This window comes from Phocoena sinus, chromosome X (assembly GCF_008692025.1).
Source record: "Phocoena sinus isolate mPhoSin1 chromosome X, mPhoSin1.pri, whole genome shotgun sequence".
In the NCBI taxonomy this organism is placed as follows: domain Eukaryota; kingdom Metazoa; phylum Chordata; class Mammalia; order Artiodactyla; family Phocoenidae; genus Phocoena; species Phocoena sinus.
The window spans coordinates 24,256,956-24,276,354 of NC_045784.1; the positions used below are offsets into that span (position 1 = coordinate 24,256,956).

At 35.9% G+C, this 19,399-nt stretch overlaps 1 protein-coding gene across 1 annotated transcript in view; it reads right to left on the bottom strand.

Annotated features, from left to right (window-relative positions):
- Positions 1 to 1,060: 1,060 nt before the first annotated feature.
- Positions 1,061 to 19,399, bottom strand: part of LOC116747030 (melanoma-associated antigen B10-like) — a 72,001-nt gene continuing 53,662 nt past the window's right edge. The window contains exons 3-4 of the mRNA XM_032618869.1: positions 12,180 to 12,303; positions 1,061 to 1,753 (exon numbers count right to left, since the gene is read on the bottom strand). Coding sequence (XP_032474760.1) covers positions 1,061 to 1,753; positions 12,180 to 12,303 — 817 coding nt within the window. The remainder of the gene's footprint in view (positions 1,754 to 12,179; positions 12,304 to 19,399) is intronic.

The following is a 19,399-nucleotide window of genomic DNA, read 5'->3' on the forward strand; positions in this document are numbered from 1 at the left end:
ATAAAACACATAGTTCATGTGCTGTGCTCAACTGCACTGGGAAAAGGACACTGGAAAGGATGTAGGTCACCTTCCATTCTTATCCCAGGTGGAGAACTTTCTCTGGTTTATCCATGACTCAAACGTAACTGCTAGAAGTTTTCCATTTCAGGCTTTAGTCTCTCAACTCTGGACACACCTTCTGAGGGTCTGGCCCTTGCCCACCACTCCCACAGCCTCATCTGACCCGCCTCCCAGCTTACCACAGCACTGACTCACACTGAAGGACTTGCCACTTCCCAAACCCACTGGCCTCAGGGCATTTACACTTGACTGCTCTCTTCTGGATCCTCCTATGTCCTCTCCTCCTTTTGACCTGTCCTTAGGTCTTAGGGTGTATCTCATTATCTTCCTTACTTTACAACTGTTCCTAGACTCTAAAATTCTATGGGCACAGTTGGTCTTGTTTTTCCTGACATTCCCAGTAGTAGCCCAGAGCCTGCCAAAGAGCAGATGCTCATGGAATGTTTGAGAAATAGATGAGACAGTGTGCAAGAGGTCTAATTTCTTATGATGTAATTAATTCTACATTCTTGAATAAAGTAAGCACATCCAAGTATATATCTCTTAATTTTACAGAACAACAGACTAAACGTGATAAGGGAATGCAAATATTTATCGCCTTTTACTTTTTCTCCTCTATTTCTTGATCCCAACCATTTTACTGCTGATTTCTTTTCACATTTCCAAGGAAATGCCTAACCCAATGACATGTTATCTTGTTCCAAATAACTAAATGAGATGGAAAATTTCCCAATTCTATAAAATAGTAAAACTCTTACTCTTAAACCTCATAAACATCAATAAATGTCTGATTTACATCATTCATAAACTCAGATTCTGAAGCTACTTAAACTTTCTACTAAAAGGAGCAACATTTAGGCAAATTTATCCAAGTTACTACATAGAACAGGAGCACAGACATGTTATATACTCTGTTTTCTCCAGCCCTGCCCCAACCTTCCACTAATGAGAACATTAGCTGTTCTCTTTGAACATGTTAAATAATCTTCCTCAGCCTTCACTCAGGGCAGGAAAAGCTGCTGGCTATGGCCCTGGAGCGCGCGCTGGCCAGGGCAGCAATGCCAGCCCTGGCTGCAGCCCTGGCTCGGGCTCTCTCTCCCTCATCTCTCAAAGCCTCTTCACTGTGGGGTGGGAAGGCAGTGGGGACCGTATCATGGATCTTGGCCAGAATCTCCAGCACTTTCATCTTGCTGGTTTCAGTGCGGGCTCTCGGGCCCCACAGGAACTCAGAGCATGGCGGATCACCGTTGGCCACCTGGCAGTACTCCAGGTACCTTTCCTGCCCTAAATCTTTGGCGATGAGCTTCTTGGGCTCCCCACTGATGAAGTTATTCCTCCCAGCATACAACCCCATTATATTCAGCAATTCCCAGACTTGCTCCTCAGTGGCGCAGTTGCCCTTCCTGACGATCACGCCCAGAACAGTCATCAGCACACCAGTCTTGGGAACCTCTCTGTCATCACTCGGCTTTGCATCATAGCTTAGTTCCAGTTTATTGACAAGGACATAAGTATTCCTGTTGGGATCCACTTCCTTCACGTCAAGGCCAAAGACTAGCTCCAAATGCTCAGAGGCTTTCCTGAGGATCTTATAGAAGTGATTCTTGTACATCTGTATTATATTTCTCAACATATCCGCCTTGGTAACGGGCTCCTTCATTTGATACTTGTACAAAATCCTTTGGATTTTCTAAAATGATGATCAAATTTACAACGAATAACTTTTGTTTCTTTTTAATAGTCCTAACATTTATTTATTTTTGTATTCTTATCCTCTGGCTATGCATTCCAGTCCAGTGTTGAACAGTAGAGTTGGTAGCATACTGCTTGCTGTGTGTTCTTCCTTACCTTAACGGGAATGCTACTAACACTTTGCGTTTCACATTTCAGTTCTTTTGCTGTAGATTTTAGGAAATGAAAATTCCCTTCTAATGTCAGTTTGCTAAATGGTATTACTATGCATTAGTGTTGAGTTCTTTTCAAAAGCTTTTTCTGCATTTCAGTACATGGTCAAAGCGTTTTAAAATTTTATCTGTTAATGTGGTAATATTTTAGGCAGTTTTTTCCTAATGTTATATCATCTTTACATTTCTTGGATTCAGCCTCGTTTTTCTACATTTAATTCACTGCTGTATTGAAACTTCTATGGGTTTATTTAGGATCTTTGCCTGTGTGTGGGTGAGCTTGGCTCAAGTATTCTGTTTTCGGGGTGTCCTCAGCTGGTTTTCTTATCAAGGAGAGCTAGCCTGGGAAAATGAGTTGAAAGATTTCCCATCTTTTTGTATGCTTTGGATGTGTTTACATAAGATAATGGTTCATTTTTTGCTTATTATATGGCAGAACTGCCTTGTCCTGAAACATTTGAAGGTGGCTGGAGCTTTGAGGAGAGTTTCAGTTTGTATTTCTCAATTACAGTTTTCTATTTTTTTGGATCAATTGGGTAATTAATATTTTTTCTAAATAATGGTCTATTTTCATTGGGGTTTCAAATTTAATGGCAACATGTATATTCTTTTCATTGGAGAAATTCTCAAACATATACAACATAGAGAGACTAGTGTAGTAAAACCAACACATCTGACATTAGAATCAACAATTATCAATACATAGTCAGTCTGGTTCCATTTATACCCATAGGTACTCCAATCTCTGCCACTGAAATAATGAGAAACAAATCCTGGATATAATACCATTTCATCTTTAAATATGTCAGTGCCGGTTTCCAAAAGATAAGTACTCTTTATGAAATATAAACCTTATATGGTAGGATTATACATATTCTACCTTAAAAAAACTAACTCTGTGATATCATCAAATGTCCAATTACTTTTCACATTTACCTGACATATTTTTTAAATGTTTTATCCTTGAATTAGAGTCAAGTAAAGTCTGTTCATTGTCATTGTTTTTTATGTCCATTAATTTATAGATCTTATCCTCCCCCCTCTCCAATAGATACATTACTTCTTTTTCCTTGTCATTTTGTTGCTGTTGTTCAGGGGGGAAAAACCCTCATCTTATGTTCAGTCCAGTTTCGTATGGCCTGGATTTTGCTGATGCCAACACTGGTGTCCTTCTCCCCTTGTATTTCTTTAAATCGGTTGAAGTTAGATCAGATTAAGGTTTAACTTTTTTCTCTTTGTTTTCTTTCTTCTTCTGGAAAGACTGCTCCATAGGTGATACTGTGCACTTATATTACTAGGAACCTAATGTCTGTCTCCATTTGTGTTGATGTTTGCAGTCTTTGAAGATTAGCATATTTATCCATTAACTAATTGAGAGTTACACAATGTTAATTTTCTCTTTCTATTATTCCTTCTGAATTTATTAGATGAAATATATATTTATGTAGAAACCTATCCTTGTCCTCCATTTGGTAATATTTATACTGTTCTCTTAGAATATTTAAATTCCTTCTGCACCTATATTTTGTATAATATTATTCAACTAATATCACTTACTTCTGTTTCTTTCTTTTGTAATTGATGATAACTATAAAACTGTCAGTTATATCAGCGTTTTCAAAGAGTAGGCTTTTGTTAGTTGGCTTCATTGTCTTTTTTTTTTTTTTTTTTTTTTTTTTGCCGTACGCGCGCCTCTCACAGTTGTGGTCTCTCCCATTGCGGAGCACAGGCTCCAGACGCGCAGGCTCAGCAGCCATGGCTCACGGGCCCAGCCGCTCTGCGGCATGTGGGATCCTCCCGGACCAGGGCACGAACCTGTGTCCCCTGCATCGGCAGGCGGACTCTCAACCACTGCGCCACCAGGGAAGCCCTGCTTCTGTTTTATGTTTTGGTTTTTTGGCCCCGAGGCATGTCATAGCCTTAGGATCTAAAGGGGCATGATATATCAGGCAGGAGCCCTGATGGTTTTGAAAACACGACCAGAGATATTCAGAAATATGGGTCAAGAGGACTTTTTTTTTTGCGGTACGCGTGCCTCTCACAGTTGTGGTCTCTCCCGTTGCGGAGCACAGGCTCCAGACGCGCAGGCTCAGCGTCCATGGCTCACGGGCCCAGCAGCTCTGCGGCATGTGGGATCCTCCCGGACTGGGGCACGAACCCGTGTCCCCGGCATCGGCAGGCGGACTCTCAACCACTGCGCCACCAGGGAAGCCCTTTTTTTTTTTTTCATTGTCTTTTAATTAATCATTTCTACACTATTTCATACATTCTCTTTTGGGGGGTTTAATATGGTGCTCCTCTAGTTTCTTGAAATTTTTTGCATGTTTTAAATATTTCTAATTTTTTTGTCCATTGGGATTTTAATTTCAATAACTATATTTTTATTTCCAGATATTGTTTTAGTTCTTTTTCAAATTAGCCTGTTCTTTTCCCTAATTTCTTATTCCTATGGTCTCTATGCTTTCTATTCTCTTTAATGGATTTTATTTTTAAACTGAGTTATAATTGACATATAACATCATAATAGTTTCAGGTATACAACATAATGATTCAACTTTTGTATATATTGTGAAATGATCACCACGATAAGTCTAGTTAACACCCATCACCACACATGGTTACAAGTTTTCTTGTGATGAGAACTTTTAAGATCTACCCTCTTAGCATCTTTCAAATATACACATACAGTATTATTAACCATGTTGCCATACTGTACATTACATCCCCGGGACTTATTTATTTTATAGCTGGAAGTTTGTACCTTTTGACTACCTTTACCCATTTTGCCCACTCTCCACCCCCTGCTTTTGGCAACCACCAGTAGTTTCTCTGTATCACTGAGTTCATTTTTTTTTTTAAATTCTACATATAAGTGCCTTTCTCTGTCTGACTTATTTCACTTAGCATAATTCCCTCAAGGTCTATCCATGTTGTTGCAAATGGCAAGATTTCCTTCTTTTTATGGCTGAATAATATTACATTATGTATATATATATACATACATATATATATATGATATTTTCTTTATCCATTCATCCATTGGTGGACATCTAGGTTGTTTCCATATCTTGGCTATTGTAAATAATGCTGCTATGAACATGGGGGTGCATATATCTTTTCAAGTTAGCATTTTCATTTTCTTCCAAGAAATACCCAGAAGTGGAATTGCTGGATCATATGGTAGTTATATTTTTAGTTTTTTGAGGAACCTCCATACTGTTTTCCATAGCAGTTGCATTATTTTTAAAATAAATTTATTTAAGGCTATAAATATCCCTCTGAGTACCACTTGGGGTGTTTCCCACAAGTAATGCTAATAGAGCTTTATGTGTAGTGCTGGAATTTTTTACAAGCTGAATGTCTCTGTATTCCTTATGTTCTTAGAATTTTTTGAATATCTATATACATATATATACATACACACACACACATATACATGCAAACACACACAAATACTAGTAAGTGGAGAAAATTATTTTGGAGAAGGATGTGAAGAGGAGGAGAGAAGCAGAGAATTATTTAGAGAGGTTTCAGGGTCCCAGTGGGTGTTTTGCTTTGTTTTGTTTTGGTTATATATGATATAAGGGACTTGAACACATTTAACTGCTTATGACTGAATTGAGTTTTTCCTAGGAGTGAAAGGAGAGTTTCACATTAGAAAATCAAACAAAATAATTACAAATGCAACTGTCAGAGATCATTCAGGAAAACAGAAGTTACTTTCAATCGATAACTCAGGTAGAATTTAATGCAAGAAATTGGTTACTCAAATAATGGGAGAAGCCAAACAGAATAGAGTCAGGAAAACCAATACTTCACAACTTGAGGAAATCACTCCCATCTTTAGGATAGAGAGACAAAGAGACGAGGTAGTGTTACTGGAGACTGGGAGTTGGGGTCAGCAGGATCCAGAACCATGGTTAACCAACATATTGGGGGCTAGAGTCATAGAGAAGATGTAACCGTTGAAGGAGAAGCCACTTGATTCAGAGAGAGAAAGGGAGAAGGAGAAAATGTCTGACTGTTTCTCTCCTCCTGGACTACAATCTGCTGGTGTCCTTGTTGCCCGATCCTTGATAGTAGCCAAATATTGGAGAACCTAGGAGCTGCAGCCTGCGGGAGTTATCTCCAAAACACTACAGAGCAGAGCAAAGAAAGAGTAAGGAGTGACTCTGAGGACAAATAAGTATAGGGCTGGCATAACACAATGTCATATTAAATGAGACAAATATACAGGTTGATAAAGAAAATTGTTTTATACAAATCAATATTGATTCATGATAAAAAGAGATGCTATCAAACTAGATAATGGATATCTACCAAAAAAATACCCTCCATTGCAAACATCATACTTAGTGGAAAACCACTGGAAATTGGGAATTCGATAAGAATAGCTACTATCACTATTTTTTATTCCACATTGTAAAAGAGACACCTGCCAGCTCAGTAAAAGGAAATAAATGAAATAAAGGAGTTAGAGATTGGAAAATGAGACCATTTAGTTGTCAGTTCTCCCCCAAATATCTCTAGGTTCAACAAAATCTCCATCAAAATCCCAGAAGACCTTTATTTTTTTTAATGAAATTGATATACTCTAAAATTTATGTGGGAATACAATGGACAAGAATAGCCAAAATGACTTCGAAAAAGAAAAGGAAATTTGGAGGACTGACACTACCTCATGTCAAGACATTATAAAGTATGATAAGCAAGACAATGTGGTATTTTTGTAAAGATAGACAAATAGCTCAATGGAACGGAATAGAAAAACTGGCAATAGACTCTAACATATATAAACAACTGATTGTCAACAGTGGTACAAAGGCAATTCAGTGAAGAAAAGATAGTCGTTTCAAAAAATGATACTGGAACAATTGGAAATATACACACACACTTTGATCCATTACTTTCACTGTACAAGAAAAATAACAAAAAATGGATCACAGATCTAAATGTAAAATCCAAAACTATAAAACTGCTAGAAGGAAACGTAGGGGAAAGCCTTTGGGTTTTTGGGCTAGGCAAAGATTTTTTGGATACTACTTCTAAAGGACAATTCATAAAAGAACAAATTGATAAATTGGATTCCACCAGAATTAAAAACATCTGTTCTTCAAAAAGACACTGCTAAGAGAACGAAAAGACAACTAATAGAGTGGGAGAAAATATTTGCAAAACATATATATGGTAAAAAGCTACCCAGCATTTATAAAGAACTTTTAAAGCTCAATAATAAGAAAACATATAACCCAATATAAATGGTCAAAAGGTTTAAACAGACAGTTCACTGAAAGACAGTTAAGAATGACAGAGAAGCACGTGAAAAGATGCTCAACATCATTAATCATTAGGGAAATAAAAATTAAAATCCCAATGAGATACCACTACACACATATCAGAATATGCACAGTAAAAAGACTGCTCATACCAAGTATTGCCAAGGATGTGAAGGAACTCTCAGAGACTGCTGGTGAGGATGTAAGTTGGTACATCCACTTTGGAGAACAGTTTGGCAGTTTCTTAAAAAGTTAACCACATACCTGCAAGATGACCTAGCTATTATACCACCAGGTATTTACCTGAGAGAAATGAAAGCTTATATCCATGCAAAGATGTTTATATGAAAGTTCATAGCATCTTTATTTGTAATAGTGAAAAACTGGAAAGAACTCAAATGTCCATCAACAGAGGGATAGATAAACAAACTTTGGTGTATACATACAATGGAACAAACTGTTGATACATGCTATAACATACATGACTCTCTAAATAATTATTTTGAGTGAAAGAACATAACACATAACAACATAACTCATACTGTATGATTTCATTTATATGCAATTCTAGGAAATGAAAACGAATGTATAGTGACGTAAAGAGTATCATTCAGTGGTTGCCTGTGGACTGGGAGGGATGTGAAAGATTACGAAGGAGCATGAGGAACCTTTTGGGGATGATGGATATATTCATTATGTTGCTTGTGCTGGTTGTTACGTGAATGTATTCATATGCCAAAATTTATCAAATTTTGTGCTTTCAATATATGCAGTTTATTGTATGTCAGTTACACCTTAATAAAGCTGTTAAAAATTCTAGAATGAGCCAATCCAATCTATAGTTGAAATCAGAACTGTTTAAGAGGAATGATGTGGAGGTGGTCTATTGGAATTGGCTGGGAAAGGCATGACTGATCTTTGTGAGGTGGTGGAATAATACTATATCTTGATGGGGATGGGTTACATATGTGTATGCATTTGTACATTTAGGTTTTGTGAATAGCCTCTATGAATATTGTATAAGAATTATAAGAATACGATATGATTCAGAATAGAACAACATGAACTTTAAGAAAACAGGAATACCCAAGTTTTACTGATAATGTTTAATTATCCACTTTATTTAATGCATTGGTGAAGCATAAGTTAAGTATTACGTAATCCTTCTTAGCTTTGTATACACCAAGTATTTGAGTAATTTTCCATGTGAATTCCCTTTTCACATGGCTGTGATGATATTGTATATACATCCTTCAACTGATCTTTCTATCTCTTAGACATTTCAGAGCCCATCTTACTCCTTCATCTAGAATCGATTCCTAATATTTGTTGGTCATAATTAACCCAATCCCAAATATCACAATAACAAAAAGAACAAGGTAACATTGCTTTGTAATTAAGGCTAGATAAGTTCTAGGTGAGCAATTTTTGAAGCCAGACTGTTAAAAAAAAATGTAGGTAGTTTAACTATTTACAGTGTTGCTGATAAACGTTCATTATTACCATAATGGAAGCAAATTACTGTAAAATTACCATAAAAGTACAGGAAATATTCAATAAGTTACTTAAAATGAAAGAGAATAATAAACTAACTTATGGCAAACACGTTTATGTGGCCTCAAGGCATAAGCCCCAAAGAAGAGAGTCAGATGTAGTGTGTGAGATATTTGTATATTATCTATACCCTGTTACAGAAAGATAAGCTTTTTGACTGTTCATTTCACAGGTCGGTGGTATTTTGCTCAAAATAGACTACTTCTCTTTGAGACTGCTCACCATATTGATCACTGGGCTTTACCTAGGCATTTGATATGGTCATTCTCATGTAGATCATATTTTGATATTCACATTTTTTTTAACCACAAACCAGCTATTAAGATCTAACTTATTTTAGCAAGTAATTCATGTAACAGGCATCCCTACCCCATCTCTACTACTTCCGTTATCCCTAAACTCCATATCTCATCAGTGACCCTCTACCCATCAGCAAAAACCCAGCGTCTTAGGACAGTATCTCATGTGCTAATATTCACCATATTCTTAATCTCTGCCCCAGTCTTTAAGACTTAACCAATTATGAATTCTGTTTTTACATCTGTCTCCAGGGATTAGGCTCGAGAATGAGTTGTGATTTTTGGCAATATAGAATTAGCTTTAAAGAACAAAAAAAATACTTCTATCATCATATAACTTAGATATAACAACCATCAACATTTTTGTTTTATTTTCTGCTTATCTTTATTTTTTAGCATACTGCCTAGCAATTAGGAACAAATGTTAGCATTGCCTTTCTCGAGTTTCTAATCTAAAAACAGGAATAATAGAAGAGGAAGCACAGACGTCAAACATTCTCAAACTGATAGCACTGTAGTGAATGTCCAAAATCTTTTTTCATGTTGACTTATATGGGTTTTTAGGGTCCAATCCTAAGTACGCCATCATGCTGATACTATCTCTGAAAGAGATTTAACAGTATTCATAGTCTGCTGAGCTAGGAAAGTTTCTTAAAGGATCAAAAATGTCCTCTAATTCTAGCTTCCAAGTTTCCCGTAATGACATCAAGTGCAACTGCATAAAAATGATTTACTAAAACTGTGCCTATTCTTTAGGGTAGTCCTTGTTGTTTGGTGATAGAAATAGCTTTGTGATGATGTCCAGATCTCTAACCCCACCAGCACCAGTATCCTGGTCAACACTGAGGCCAGCAAATTAATCCTGATGCTGATGAAATCCAGGGAGAAGATATTCCCTGCTCTAGCAAGCACTATAGTAGTATAGATAACTATGACATGGAACTGGTAATACTGTTCTGTGTATACAGAACTCAGTGATGATATCTGTTGCATCACACCTGGATGTAAAACTGCATGTCCCTTCTTCTCCATAGGAGCACATGTTTGAAATTGTGCAGTACTTAAAATTCAAAAGAGAAAATACATGGGGAAGGGGATAGGACAAAAGCCTATATGACAGAAAGTCATGAAATTTTTCAGTAGTTAAATACCTTTGTTTCCCCCATGTTCTTACATATAACACCATACAAACATTGTGTACAACTATTTTAGATAAGTATATAAGATAATCAATGCAGATTATGAGTAGAATTAATTTGTTGCCTACAATTTTAAATTGTTTATTCTGCTTAAATACAGAAGAAATTCAGGTTTAGATAAGTAATTAGCAAAGGAGCTTATAGTGATGTGGCTTAAATATTCACACATATTCCTCAAATGTATGTTAATAAAAATATATAAATTTATATATAACATAAGTATATAAATAATACTGAAATGTATATAAATTTAGATCTAAATAATATATACCTGTGTAATATATACACATATGTTATTCTTACAGTTCTGACAACATTTAAAGTAAAAAATATGGATATAAACAAGTAAAAATAATGTATATGTAACAATAGGGAGTTCAATTTTATCATCATTACTTAACCTCAGTGAATTTGATGTTCTGTTAAAAAAGAAAACAGTGCTACAAGGAGACAAGTTAAAATGGTTGTAGCGTCACTTTCATAAATAACTGATATCAAAACTATATTCCTTGATTTACAGTTTCACTCTTCATCATGTTACATATCTCACATTTTAATCATATATTTGAAGCTAGTTAAATGATTTGAAGAAATTCAGACTTATGATACATATTAAAACAAAAATAGGAGCAAAAGGAAAATTTTAAATGCCTTTTTCTTTTTTTTCGGTCGCAGGCCTCTCACTGTTGCAGCCTCTCCCATTGCGGAGCACAGGCTTCGGACGCGCAGGCTCAGTGGCCATGGCTCACGGGCCCAGCCGCTCCGCGGCACGTGGGATCTTCCCAGACCGGGGCACGAACCCGTGTCCCCTGCATCGGCAGGCGGACTCTCAACCACTGCGCCACCAGGGAAGCCCTTAAATGCTATTTTAAAGGCTAATTTTGTTATATTTTTTTTGCAAATAGGAAAACAGAGGTATTTGGTTGCTGTCAAGAGCTGTGAAGAAGCTAAGATTTTTATTCTTCTTGCAAGCTAACAAGTTAGCCTGTCACAGTTTCATGGATGCTGGCAGAAAACACAAGACGCTTGGGTAAGAGATAAAGAACGTTATTACTCAAAGCAATAGTAGTAGCCAGAGTATATGCATTTTCTTACACTGGTTACCCAAGTCCCAGTAACCAGAGAGTGACATGGAGAGGTCCAGGTGACACCAGAACATACAGTGAGTTGCATTGCAGGAAAGGAGCCCTGTGCTTAGGAAACCTGAATTTTGTATAATGGGCAGAAAGCATGCCTCCCCCCTGCTCTGGAGACATTATTTATAACTTCCAAGGCTGTTTGATACACAGACTTTGTTGAAAAGATCAGACAAAGGGCAGCCATTGCCTCACAAGATACGCAGAATTGCAAGTGACCCATAGAGAATTGTCCCTAAACATTATATGTTCTGTTTAATAGTTAGTCATTTGTATAGTCGATTTTCTCCTCCTTAGACATAAACTTTTGGTGAAGTAATAGGAACGGATTTACTTGAGGAGAAATCACCTTTGCAAAAATGTATTGTCTCACTCAATCCATTTTCTTAACATCCATCTGGTGCATATTTTATTGGGAGAAAGTAAACAGTAGGACAAAAATTAAAGTCCATGTAAACCAATTTGTTTCAGGAATTATATGTTTTAAGTGACAATTGACTCACAAAATGTACTCACTATTGTAAAGCTTATTCCAGGTGAGTTTCTTCAATTAGAAGTTAAAGCTTAAGCAAAATGAAAAAAGGTCCTTTGTTTTTCCATTTTGTGTATCAAAATAAACTGTCTGTGAAAACATCTATGTGCCCCTAAATGGAATTAATCAAAGATATAAAGGACAGATAGGTGAATATAATGAAAGCTATAGGGTTAGGAAAAATCTTCCTTCCTCTTACATTTTACACACACTTACCATTAGTATGTGACAGGTAGATGTTCTTGATTGCTCTGACCCCAAGGTTCTCAGCTTGTCAATGGCACAATAATAAGCATCCATTTCCTTCTCTGATGAAGCATATTTTATATTCTCTAATATCCTGTAAAGAAGGAATCAGTGAAATATAATAACACCTGAATCCTTACCACTGTTCTAATGGGGGTAGCCTTTGGTTACAGGGAGATTTTTGAAATATTAAATATAAAATTAGATTTCAAAATTTACCACTTAGCATTCTTTTTTTTTAACATCTTTATTGGAGTATAATTGCTTTACAATGGTGTGTTAGTTTCTGCTTTATAACAAAGTGACTCAGCTATACATATATCCCCATATCTCCTCCCTCATGCGTCTCCCTCCCACCCTCCCTATCCCATCCCGCTAGGTGGTCACAAAGCACTGAGCTGATCTCCCTGTGCTATGTGGCTGCTTCCCACTAGCTATCTATTTTACATTTGGTAGTGTATACATGTCCATGCCACTCTCTCACTTTGTCCCAGCTTACCTTTCCCACTCCGCATGTCCTCAGGCCCATTCTCTACATCTGCTTCTTTATTCCTATCCTGCCCCTAGGTTCTTCAGAAGAATTTTTTTTTTTTTTAGATTCCATATATATATGTGTTAGCACATGGTATTTGTTTTTCACTTTCTGACTTACTTCACTCTGTATGACAGACTCTAGGTCCATCCACCTCACTACAAATAACTTAATTTCGTTTCTTTTTATGGCTAAGTAATATTCCATTGTATATATGTGCCACATCTTCTTTATCCAATCATCTATTGATGGACACTTAGATTGCTTCCATGTCCTGGCTACTGTAAATAGAGCTGCAATGAACATTTTGGTACATGACTCTTCTTGAATTATGGTTTTCTCAGGGTATATGCCCAGTAGTGGGATTCCTGGGTTGTATGGTAGTTCTATTTTTAGTTTTTTAAGAAACCTCCATACTGTTCTCCATAGTGGCTGTATCAATTTCCATTCCCACCAACAGTGCAAGAGGGTTCCCTTTTCTCCACACCCTCTCCAGTTTTTATTGTTTGTAGATTTTTTGATGATGGCCATTCTGACTGGTGTGAGATGATATCTCTTTGTAGTTTTGATTTGCATTTCTCTAATGATTAATGATGTTGAGCATTCTTTCATGTGTTTGTTGGCAATCTGTATATCTTCTTTGGAGAAATGTCTGTTTAGGTCTTCTGCCCATTTTTGGATTGGGTTGTTTGTTTTTTGATATTGAGCTGCATGAGCTTCTTGTAAATTTTGGAGATTAATCCTTTGTCAGTTGCTTCATTTGCAAATATTTTCTCCCATTCTGAGGGTTGTCTTTTGGTCTTGTTTATGGTTTCCTTTGCTGTGCAAAAGCTTTGAAGTTTCATTAGATCCCATTTGTTTATTTTTGTTTTTATTTCCATTTCTCTAGGAGGTGGGTCCAAAAGGATCTTGCTGTGATTTATGTCATAGAGTGTTCTGCCTATGTTTTCCTCTAAGAGTTTGATAGTGTGTGGCCTTACATTTAGGTCTTTAATCCATTTTGAGTTTATTTTTGTGTATGGTGTTAGGGAGTGTTGTAATTTCATTCTTTTATATGTAGCTGTCCTGGGAGCTATTAATTGCCTATAATTTCTGGTCTGCTGTCTAGCTGCAAAACAAGCCCCAAGGGCCAAAAAAAACAACACACACACATAAATTTAAGAGTTGGCAGTTTGAAGTTCACAAGTATGAATCAAGATGGTAAAGGTGAGAGGTGGGATGCCATCTGTGTCTGCTACAACTATCATCTTACAGATTCAGTCTAGGGTTTGCTTCAGCCTCTTCAGGTTCAAAAAAGAAATCATGCAAACACTTTTCATTGTATTGGGCTCCTCACATGTTTTCTTAACCTTTCAAAAATAGTGTAGAATCAGCATGTTTAATGCAAGTAAACCTACATCCAGCATTGATCTTAGATTTCCTATAGGGTTCCTATTACAAAGAAAATACCACTGGTTCATGACCTTTTCTTATGAAAAGGCACAATTTGGACTCTTTGCTATATTTTGCTCCACTAGCTTTGCTTCAAATTACTTTGTACATTTAGTTTAAAATTCAGCTCTAAGGGTTTTAATTTCGACCCTAGCCCTCTAGTCTTTTTCACACAAATCACTGTGTCTTTCTCCTCATTTTTCCTCAACTTAAACATGAGTCTCCTATTCAATTTGCCTTGCCTTTAACCATACTATTTTCTCCCCTGACTTAACTGATTTGCCCATTCCTCTTTCCCTGGCTGCACTACTATTTGCTGAGGAATTTTTTACAATCCCACTACATCCTCAAGTCACAAAGTTATGGGCATGATGGCAGCAAAGAGCTTAGATATCTAGGAAGAAAAGTTGGAGTGAGGGGCTCTTCATGGAAACGAAAGTGAGAAGGGGCATGTAGAGGGGAGTGTGATGCTACTACCTTTCAAGAAGTCAAGGTAAATGATGATGCGATTGTGGATGATTTTCTGTCTTTCCCAAAGCATTACTTTTCACTACAATATATATAAGATCATGATCCTGAGGTTTGCTTCAACAGATTTCACCAAAACAAACCCAGATTTGTACATTTCTTTTGTTTTTCTTTTTCTCCGTATGTTTCATTTCTTATGAAAAAGCTGTTTGATGTGTTATGTAGAGTAAGGCTTCCCAAGTCCTGCTCTCTATCTAATTCTATATCCTCATCTCCTGAAACATTCTAAGCATAATCCAAAAGGAAAAATTTTGGCCCTTGCTCAAACATGTCATGTTGTTTGATGTCCCCAAACCATTAAACAGACTGCTTCCCCTGCTGAGATATAATATTCCTCATGTCTCTATGATGAACTCTTAACTTTTGACACCAATATTAGTCATCATTTCTTGGCAGGGCCTTTCTTGACATTGATGGGTCGAGCAAACAAATTCCTTTTTTGTACTTCGTCTGTATCATGTTTTCTACATATATTTCTACCTATATTGTAGTTTACTAAATAGTATAAATTTGTTTTAATATTAGTCTTGAGATTCCTAAGATCCAAAACTAGGTCTTATTTTCTTTTACCACCCAGAGCCAGGAAACATCTGTTACATAGTAACAATGTAATAAACGGGGTTCATTGTTGAATTACCTTTTTATTTGATTCTCTCTTAGAACTCTTTATGCCTCTATAACTTTCTACATTAAAAATTCACATAAAGTATCCACTTAAAATTTTTACTCTCCTTTAAACAAAAATAAAAGTGCATATTCAACTTTTCCTGACCTCCTTTGATTTCTTCTCTTTTAAATCAGAGAAAACCTTGCCACTTAATTTTTTATAAAGCAAATGCTTACTTTCTGAAAATGTTCCATAATTAGGTACATTTCTGGAAATTATTTATATTATAACCATGGTCATTTCTTCTTTGTAAGTTACTATAATATAGCAGTTGTATCTTTTTAAGTGCTTTGTATTCTGTTTTAGTAATTTGGATGAAAGAAAGAATGGCATATCCAAGCAGGTTAGTAATATAATTATCATCAACATAATCTTAATTCTCCTTTTTGAAGTATTGTTTCATTATACTGTTACTATGACTACTTATGTAGGTGAAAATCATTGTGGTGTAGTAGCAGAAACACGAAATGGCAGTCAAGATACCAGTGTTCCAATTCAGTACTTGCACTTTGTTGTGTATCCTGAAGTACGCTGCTTAACTTCTCAGACCTTTGAATTTGCTTACCAATAAAATAAAATTGCTGGTATAAATAATCTGGAAGGTTAATTATAGCTCTCAGTGTTATCTGATCCCAAGATTCAATGCATATTCCTTTGCCTTTTCTGATGATACCACTGATTCATATATTCTACATATAAATTGTGTTGAATGAGTGTATTTATGGAATAGGGACTTAAGTTTTTATGGCCTTAGAAAAAGAGTATGAAAGTGAAGAAGGTTGGCTTTGTATACTCAAATGAGAAAGAAAAATACCTAGGTGTAGGTCAAAGAAATGGAAGCCTGGAAGATGATGGCTTTTAATTTGGACTGAATTTATGTTGTGGTCATGGGGATGTCAGTGACATCTTTACCTTAGTCATTCTTATTGTTAACTCTATGTAAAAGATGAGGGTAGTATCTAGATTCTTTAAATAATAATAATAAAATAAATACAAAAAGGAGGAGAAGCTAAAAGCTGTCAGAAAAGAAAAGAAACAAATAGATGCAGCTTCTCAAACAACCATTAATGTGAAAATAAACTGAACAATAAAGAGCAACTTTTTCTTGAGGAACAACTACCCCACAAGAAGTCTGTTAAATTACATGAGCTTACTAAGATTGATGATCATGAGTGTTTATAACAGTCCTTCAATTAAGGATGTAGCAAACAATGGAATGCTATGAGGGTAATGAGAAATCTATAGGTGACAAAGAGATCTCAACACTTTGTTTTACTCTAACAATAGAAAAAGGGAAAACATTTTTAGATACTGATTTTTCTTCCAAAGCCTTCAGTTAGTTATTTCAAACTAATAAAGTAGAAAGAGCCTAGAAATTGTATTTCAGATCTTAGTAAAATTATAAAGCGACTTAAAAGCCCTTTGAATAAATTTACTTAACATGCAAAGGAATTTGAAGACTATCCTAAAGTTGAGGAATCATATATTCTATAATTTGCCACATTTAAAATAAAAATAGGGACACCATGCAGGAAAACTGTTACTGAATTTGTGGAAGATATTCTGCAATAATTTGTTAGTGGACCAATACATATTTCAGTAATACTGAGAAACTGACAGATGTAAATCAAGTTTTGTCAGTTCTTAAGCAGATAGGAATTTACTTCAGTACGTCTCTCCTTAATCACAATCGCAAATGTTACTACAAGATGAATTTGGATGTGCAGACTCTATCTTTCTCTCCACATGTTGTCTACTTGATAAACTATCAAGTAAATTCTTATTTGAAAAACACAGCTCGGAGCACTCTTACTACTCATTCTGTCATGGTCTCAGCCTATCCTAGGCAAATGTGAAGTTATTTTTCTACATGAAATGTCAATGAAATGTTTCCTAAGCAAATGCCCTTCTGATGTATTAAAGTCCATATTTTATATTTACATGGTATCATAAATCTATTACCACTGTAATAAATTTTTAAAAATTTTTGAAAAAAAGTGAATTTTAAAACTATAACAATAAAAAAAAAAACTATAACAATAAGATAAAGCAGGGATATTTCCCCCTATTTGGTACCATGAATTCAGCTGAATTGCAATAGTTTCCTATCTGGTCTCAATGCTGGTGCCCTAGACCCACAATAGTGTCTTCTCAGCCAGAGTGAACTTTTTAAATGTTTGATCAACGTCTTTTTCTCAAAACACAAAGGCTTCTGATCTCACTTACAAGGCTCTTAATAACCTAGCCCCTTCCACCTCTCTTTCCTCCTGGACTCGGCACCAGTCACATATCTTCTTTGCTGTTACTTGAATACACAAACATAGTCTTGCTTCAAGGACATTTTACTTATTTTTCCCCTATTTATTTGCTTTTTCCCTAGGTATCATCATGGCTTACTCTTAGCTTTCTTCAGGCCTTTGCCAAAAAAAAAAAAAAAAAGCTCTTATATCCTCCTAACACATATTGTCCCCTGTTTCTTGTTTTGGTCTTTGGTTTTCTACACTGTATACATTGCAATCACTTTGTGTATATATATACATATTTTATGTAGTGTTAAGTATTATTCTCTTTTCCACCCACTAGAATATAAGCTTCATGTGGGCAGGGACTTGATCAGTTTGATTCATTACTGCTTCCCCAGCCCCTAAAATGATATGTGGTACATAATAGACATTCAATAAATATTCTTTGAAGGCATAAATGAGGTGAGATGTGTGTATTGATAATAAATGTATCAATAAATATTAACTCTGTTGGCTCTTTTGCTCTCAGCCAAATTACTTGTCAACTGAACCAATCAAGGGTACATTTAATATGGCTGAATTACATATCCTAAACGTTTGTTGAGACCTGCGAAGTGTGCATGTGTTTACTCTTTGATCCTAAACATAAACTTGGGATTATTAATATATAAGCTTTTGAGAAGGTAGTATAGAGTGGCAGGACTGGAGACAACTCCAGAGAAGCTGGATTTGAGAGGCCTTGCTTTTATTTCTTCTTAGAAGTGTGTAATTGGACAATTCAACTGGCTTCTCATCATCTTAATTTCCTCATCAACTAAACTGGACCAATAGAAATAATTACTTTCTGGCTTGCCTCACAGGATTGTTGTAAATCTCAAGTAAACCAAAGCATTTAAATATATTGTGTAAACCTTTCTGTGGGCTGCATTCCTGATGTTTACAGGTGTAAGAAAAAATACAAATTAAAAATAAGAAAAAAAAATCAATTCTCCCTGGTGCAAACAGGGAAACAGGCTCCTCCCCCTTCCTTTTCTTAAAGCATTTACTTTAGAATTTCAGTAATTATAAAATCTTTCTCTGCCTCTTTGAAGTGTATGTAAATCTTTTCAAAAGCTAAGTAAGCCTTTTTTTAGTTCTACAACCCAGTAATGTTTCCTCAAGGACCAGGGAGCCATGATTTGAAATGCAATAATCAAGGAAAATAGTACCCCTATCTCCCAGTTTCCACGGAGGACAGGAGCCTACGTTTAGCTGGTATCTGTCTCTAAGTTGCAAACCTAGCTCCTGTCATAAAGATCCAGGAAATTTTTTTTCTTTTGGATAAAGACCATTACCAAACACAAATGGTCACTCCAATTACCAGGTGAATTTTGGATGAACTTTGTGTGAGAAAGGGTGCTGTCAAGTCCTCATACTTGAGGCTTGTTATTGTTTATTGTTTACTTGGGAGCAAGTATATAATGGGTTGTATCTGCTTGGTTGTATAAAAGGGTAAGATTTCTTTCTGTCTTTGCATTCTTTTTAGATTGCCTGTGCTATGTATCACACTCCAGTTTAATGCTCATTCAATAATAAAACTGTTTTCTTTCTCTTTTTCTACCTTTGTGGAGGGGTTTTCTAGGTTAACAAACGATTTTTGTTTCTAATAATATTTCCCCAACTTAGGTAAATGAAAAGTCACATGAAAAACAGAATGAGGAGAATTATGGTTTCTACGTGGGAAGTAGAGAGCTGAAAAAAACATTAATCCATCCTTATAACAAGAACCAAAGCTGGACAAACTGCAAGT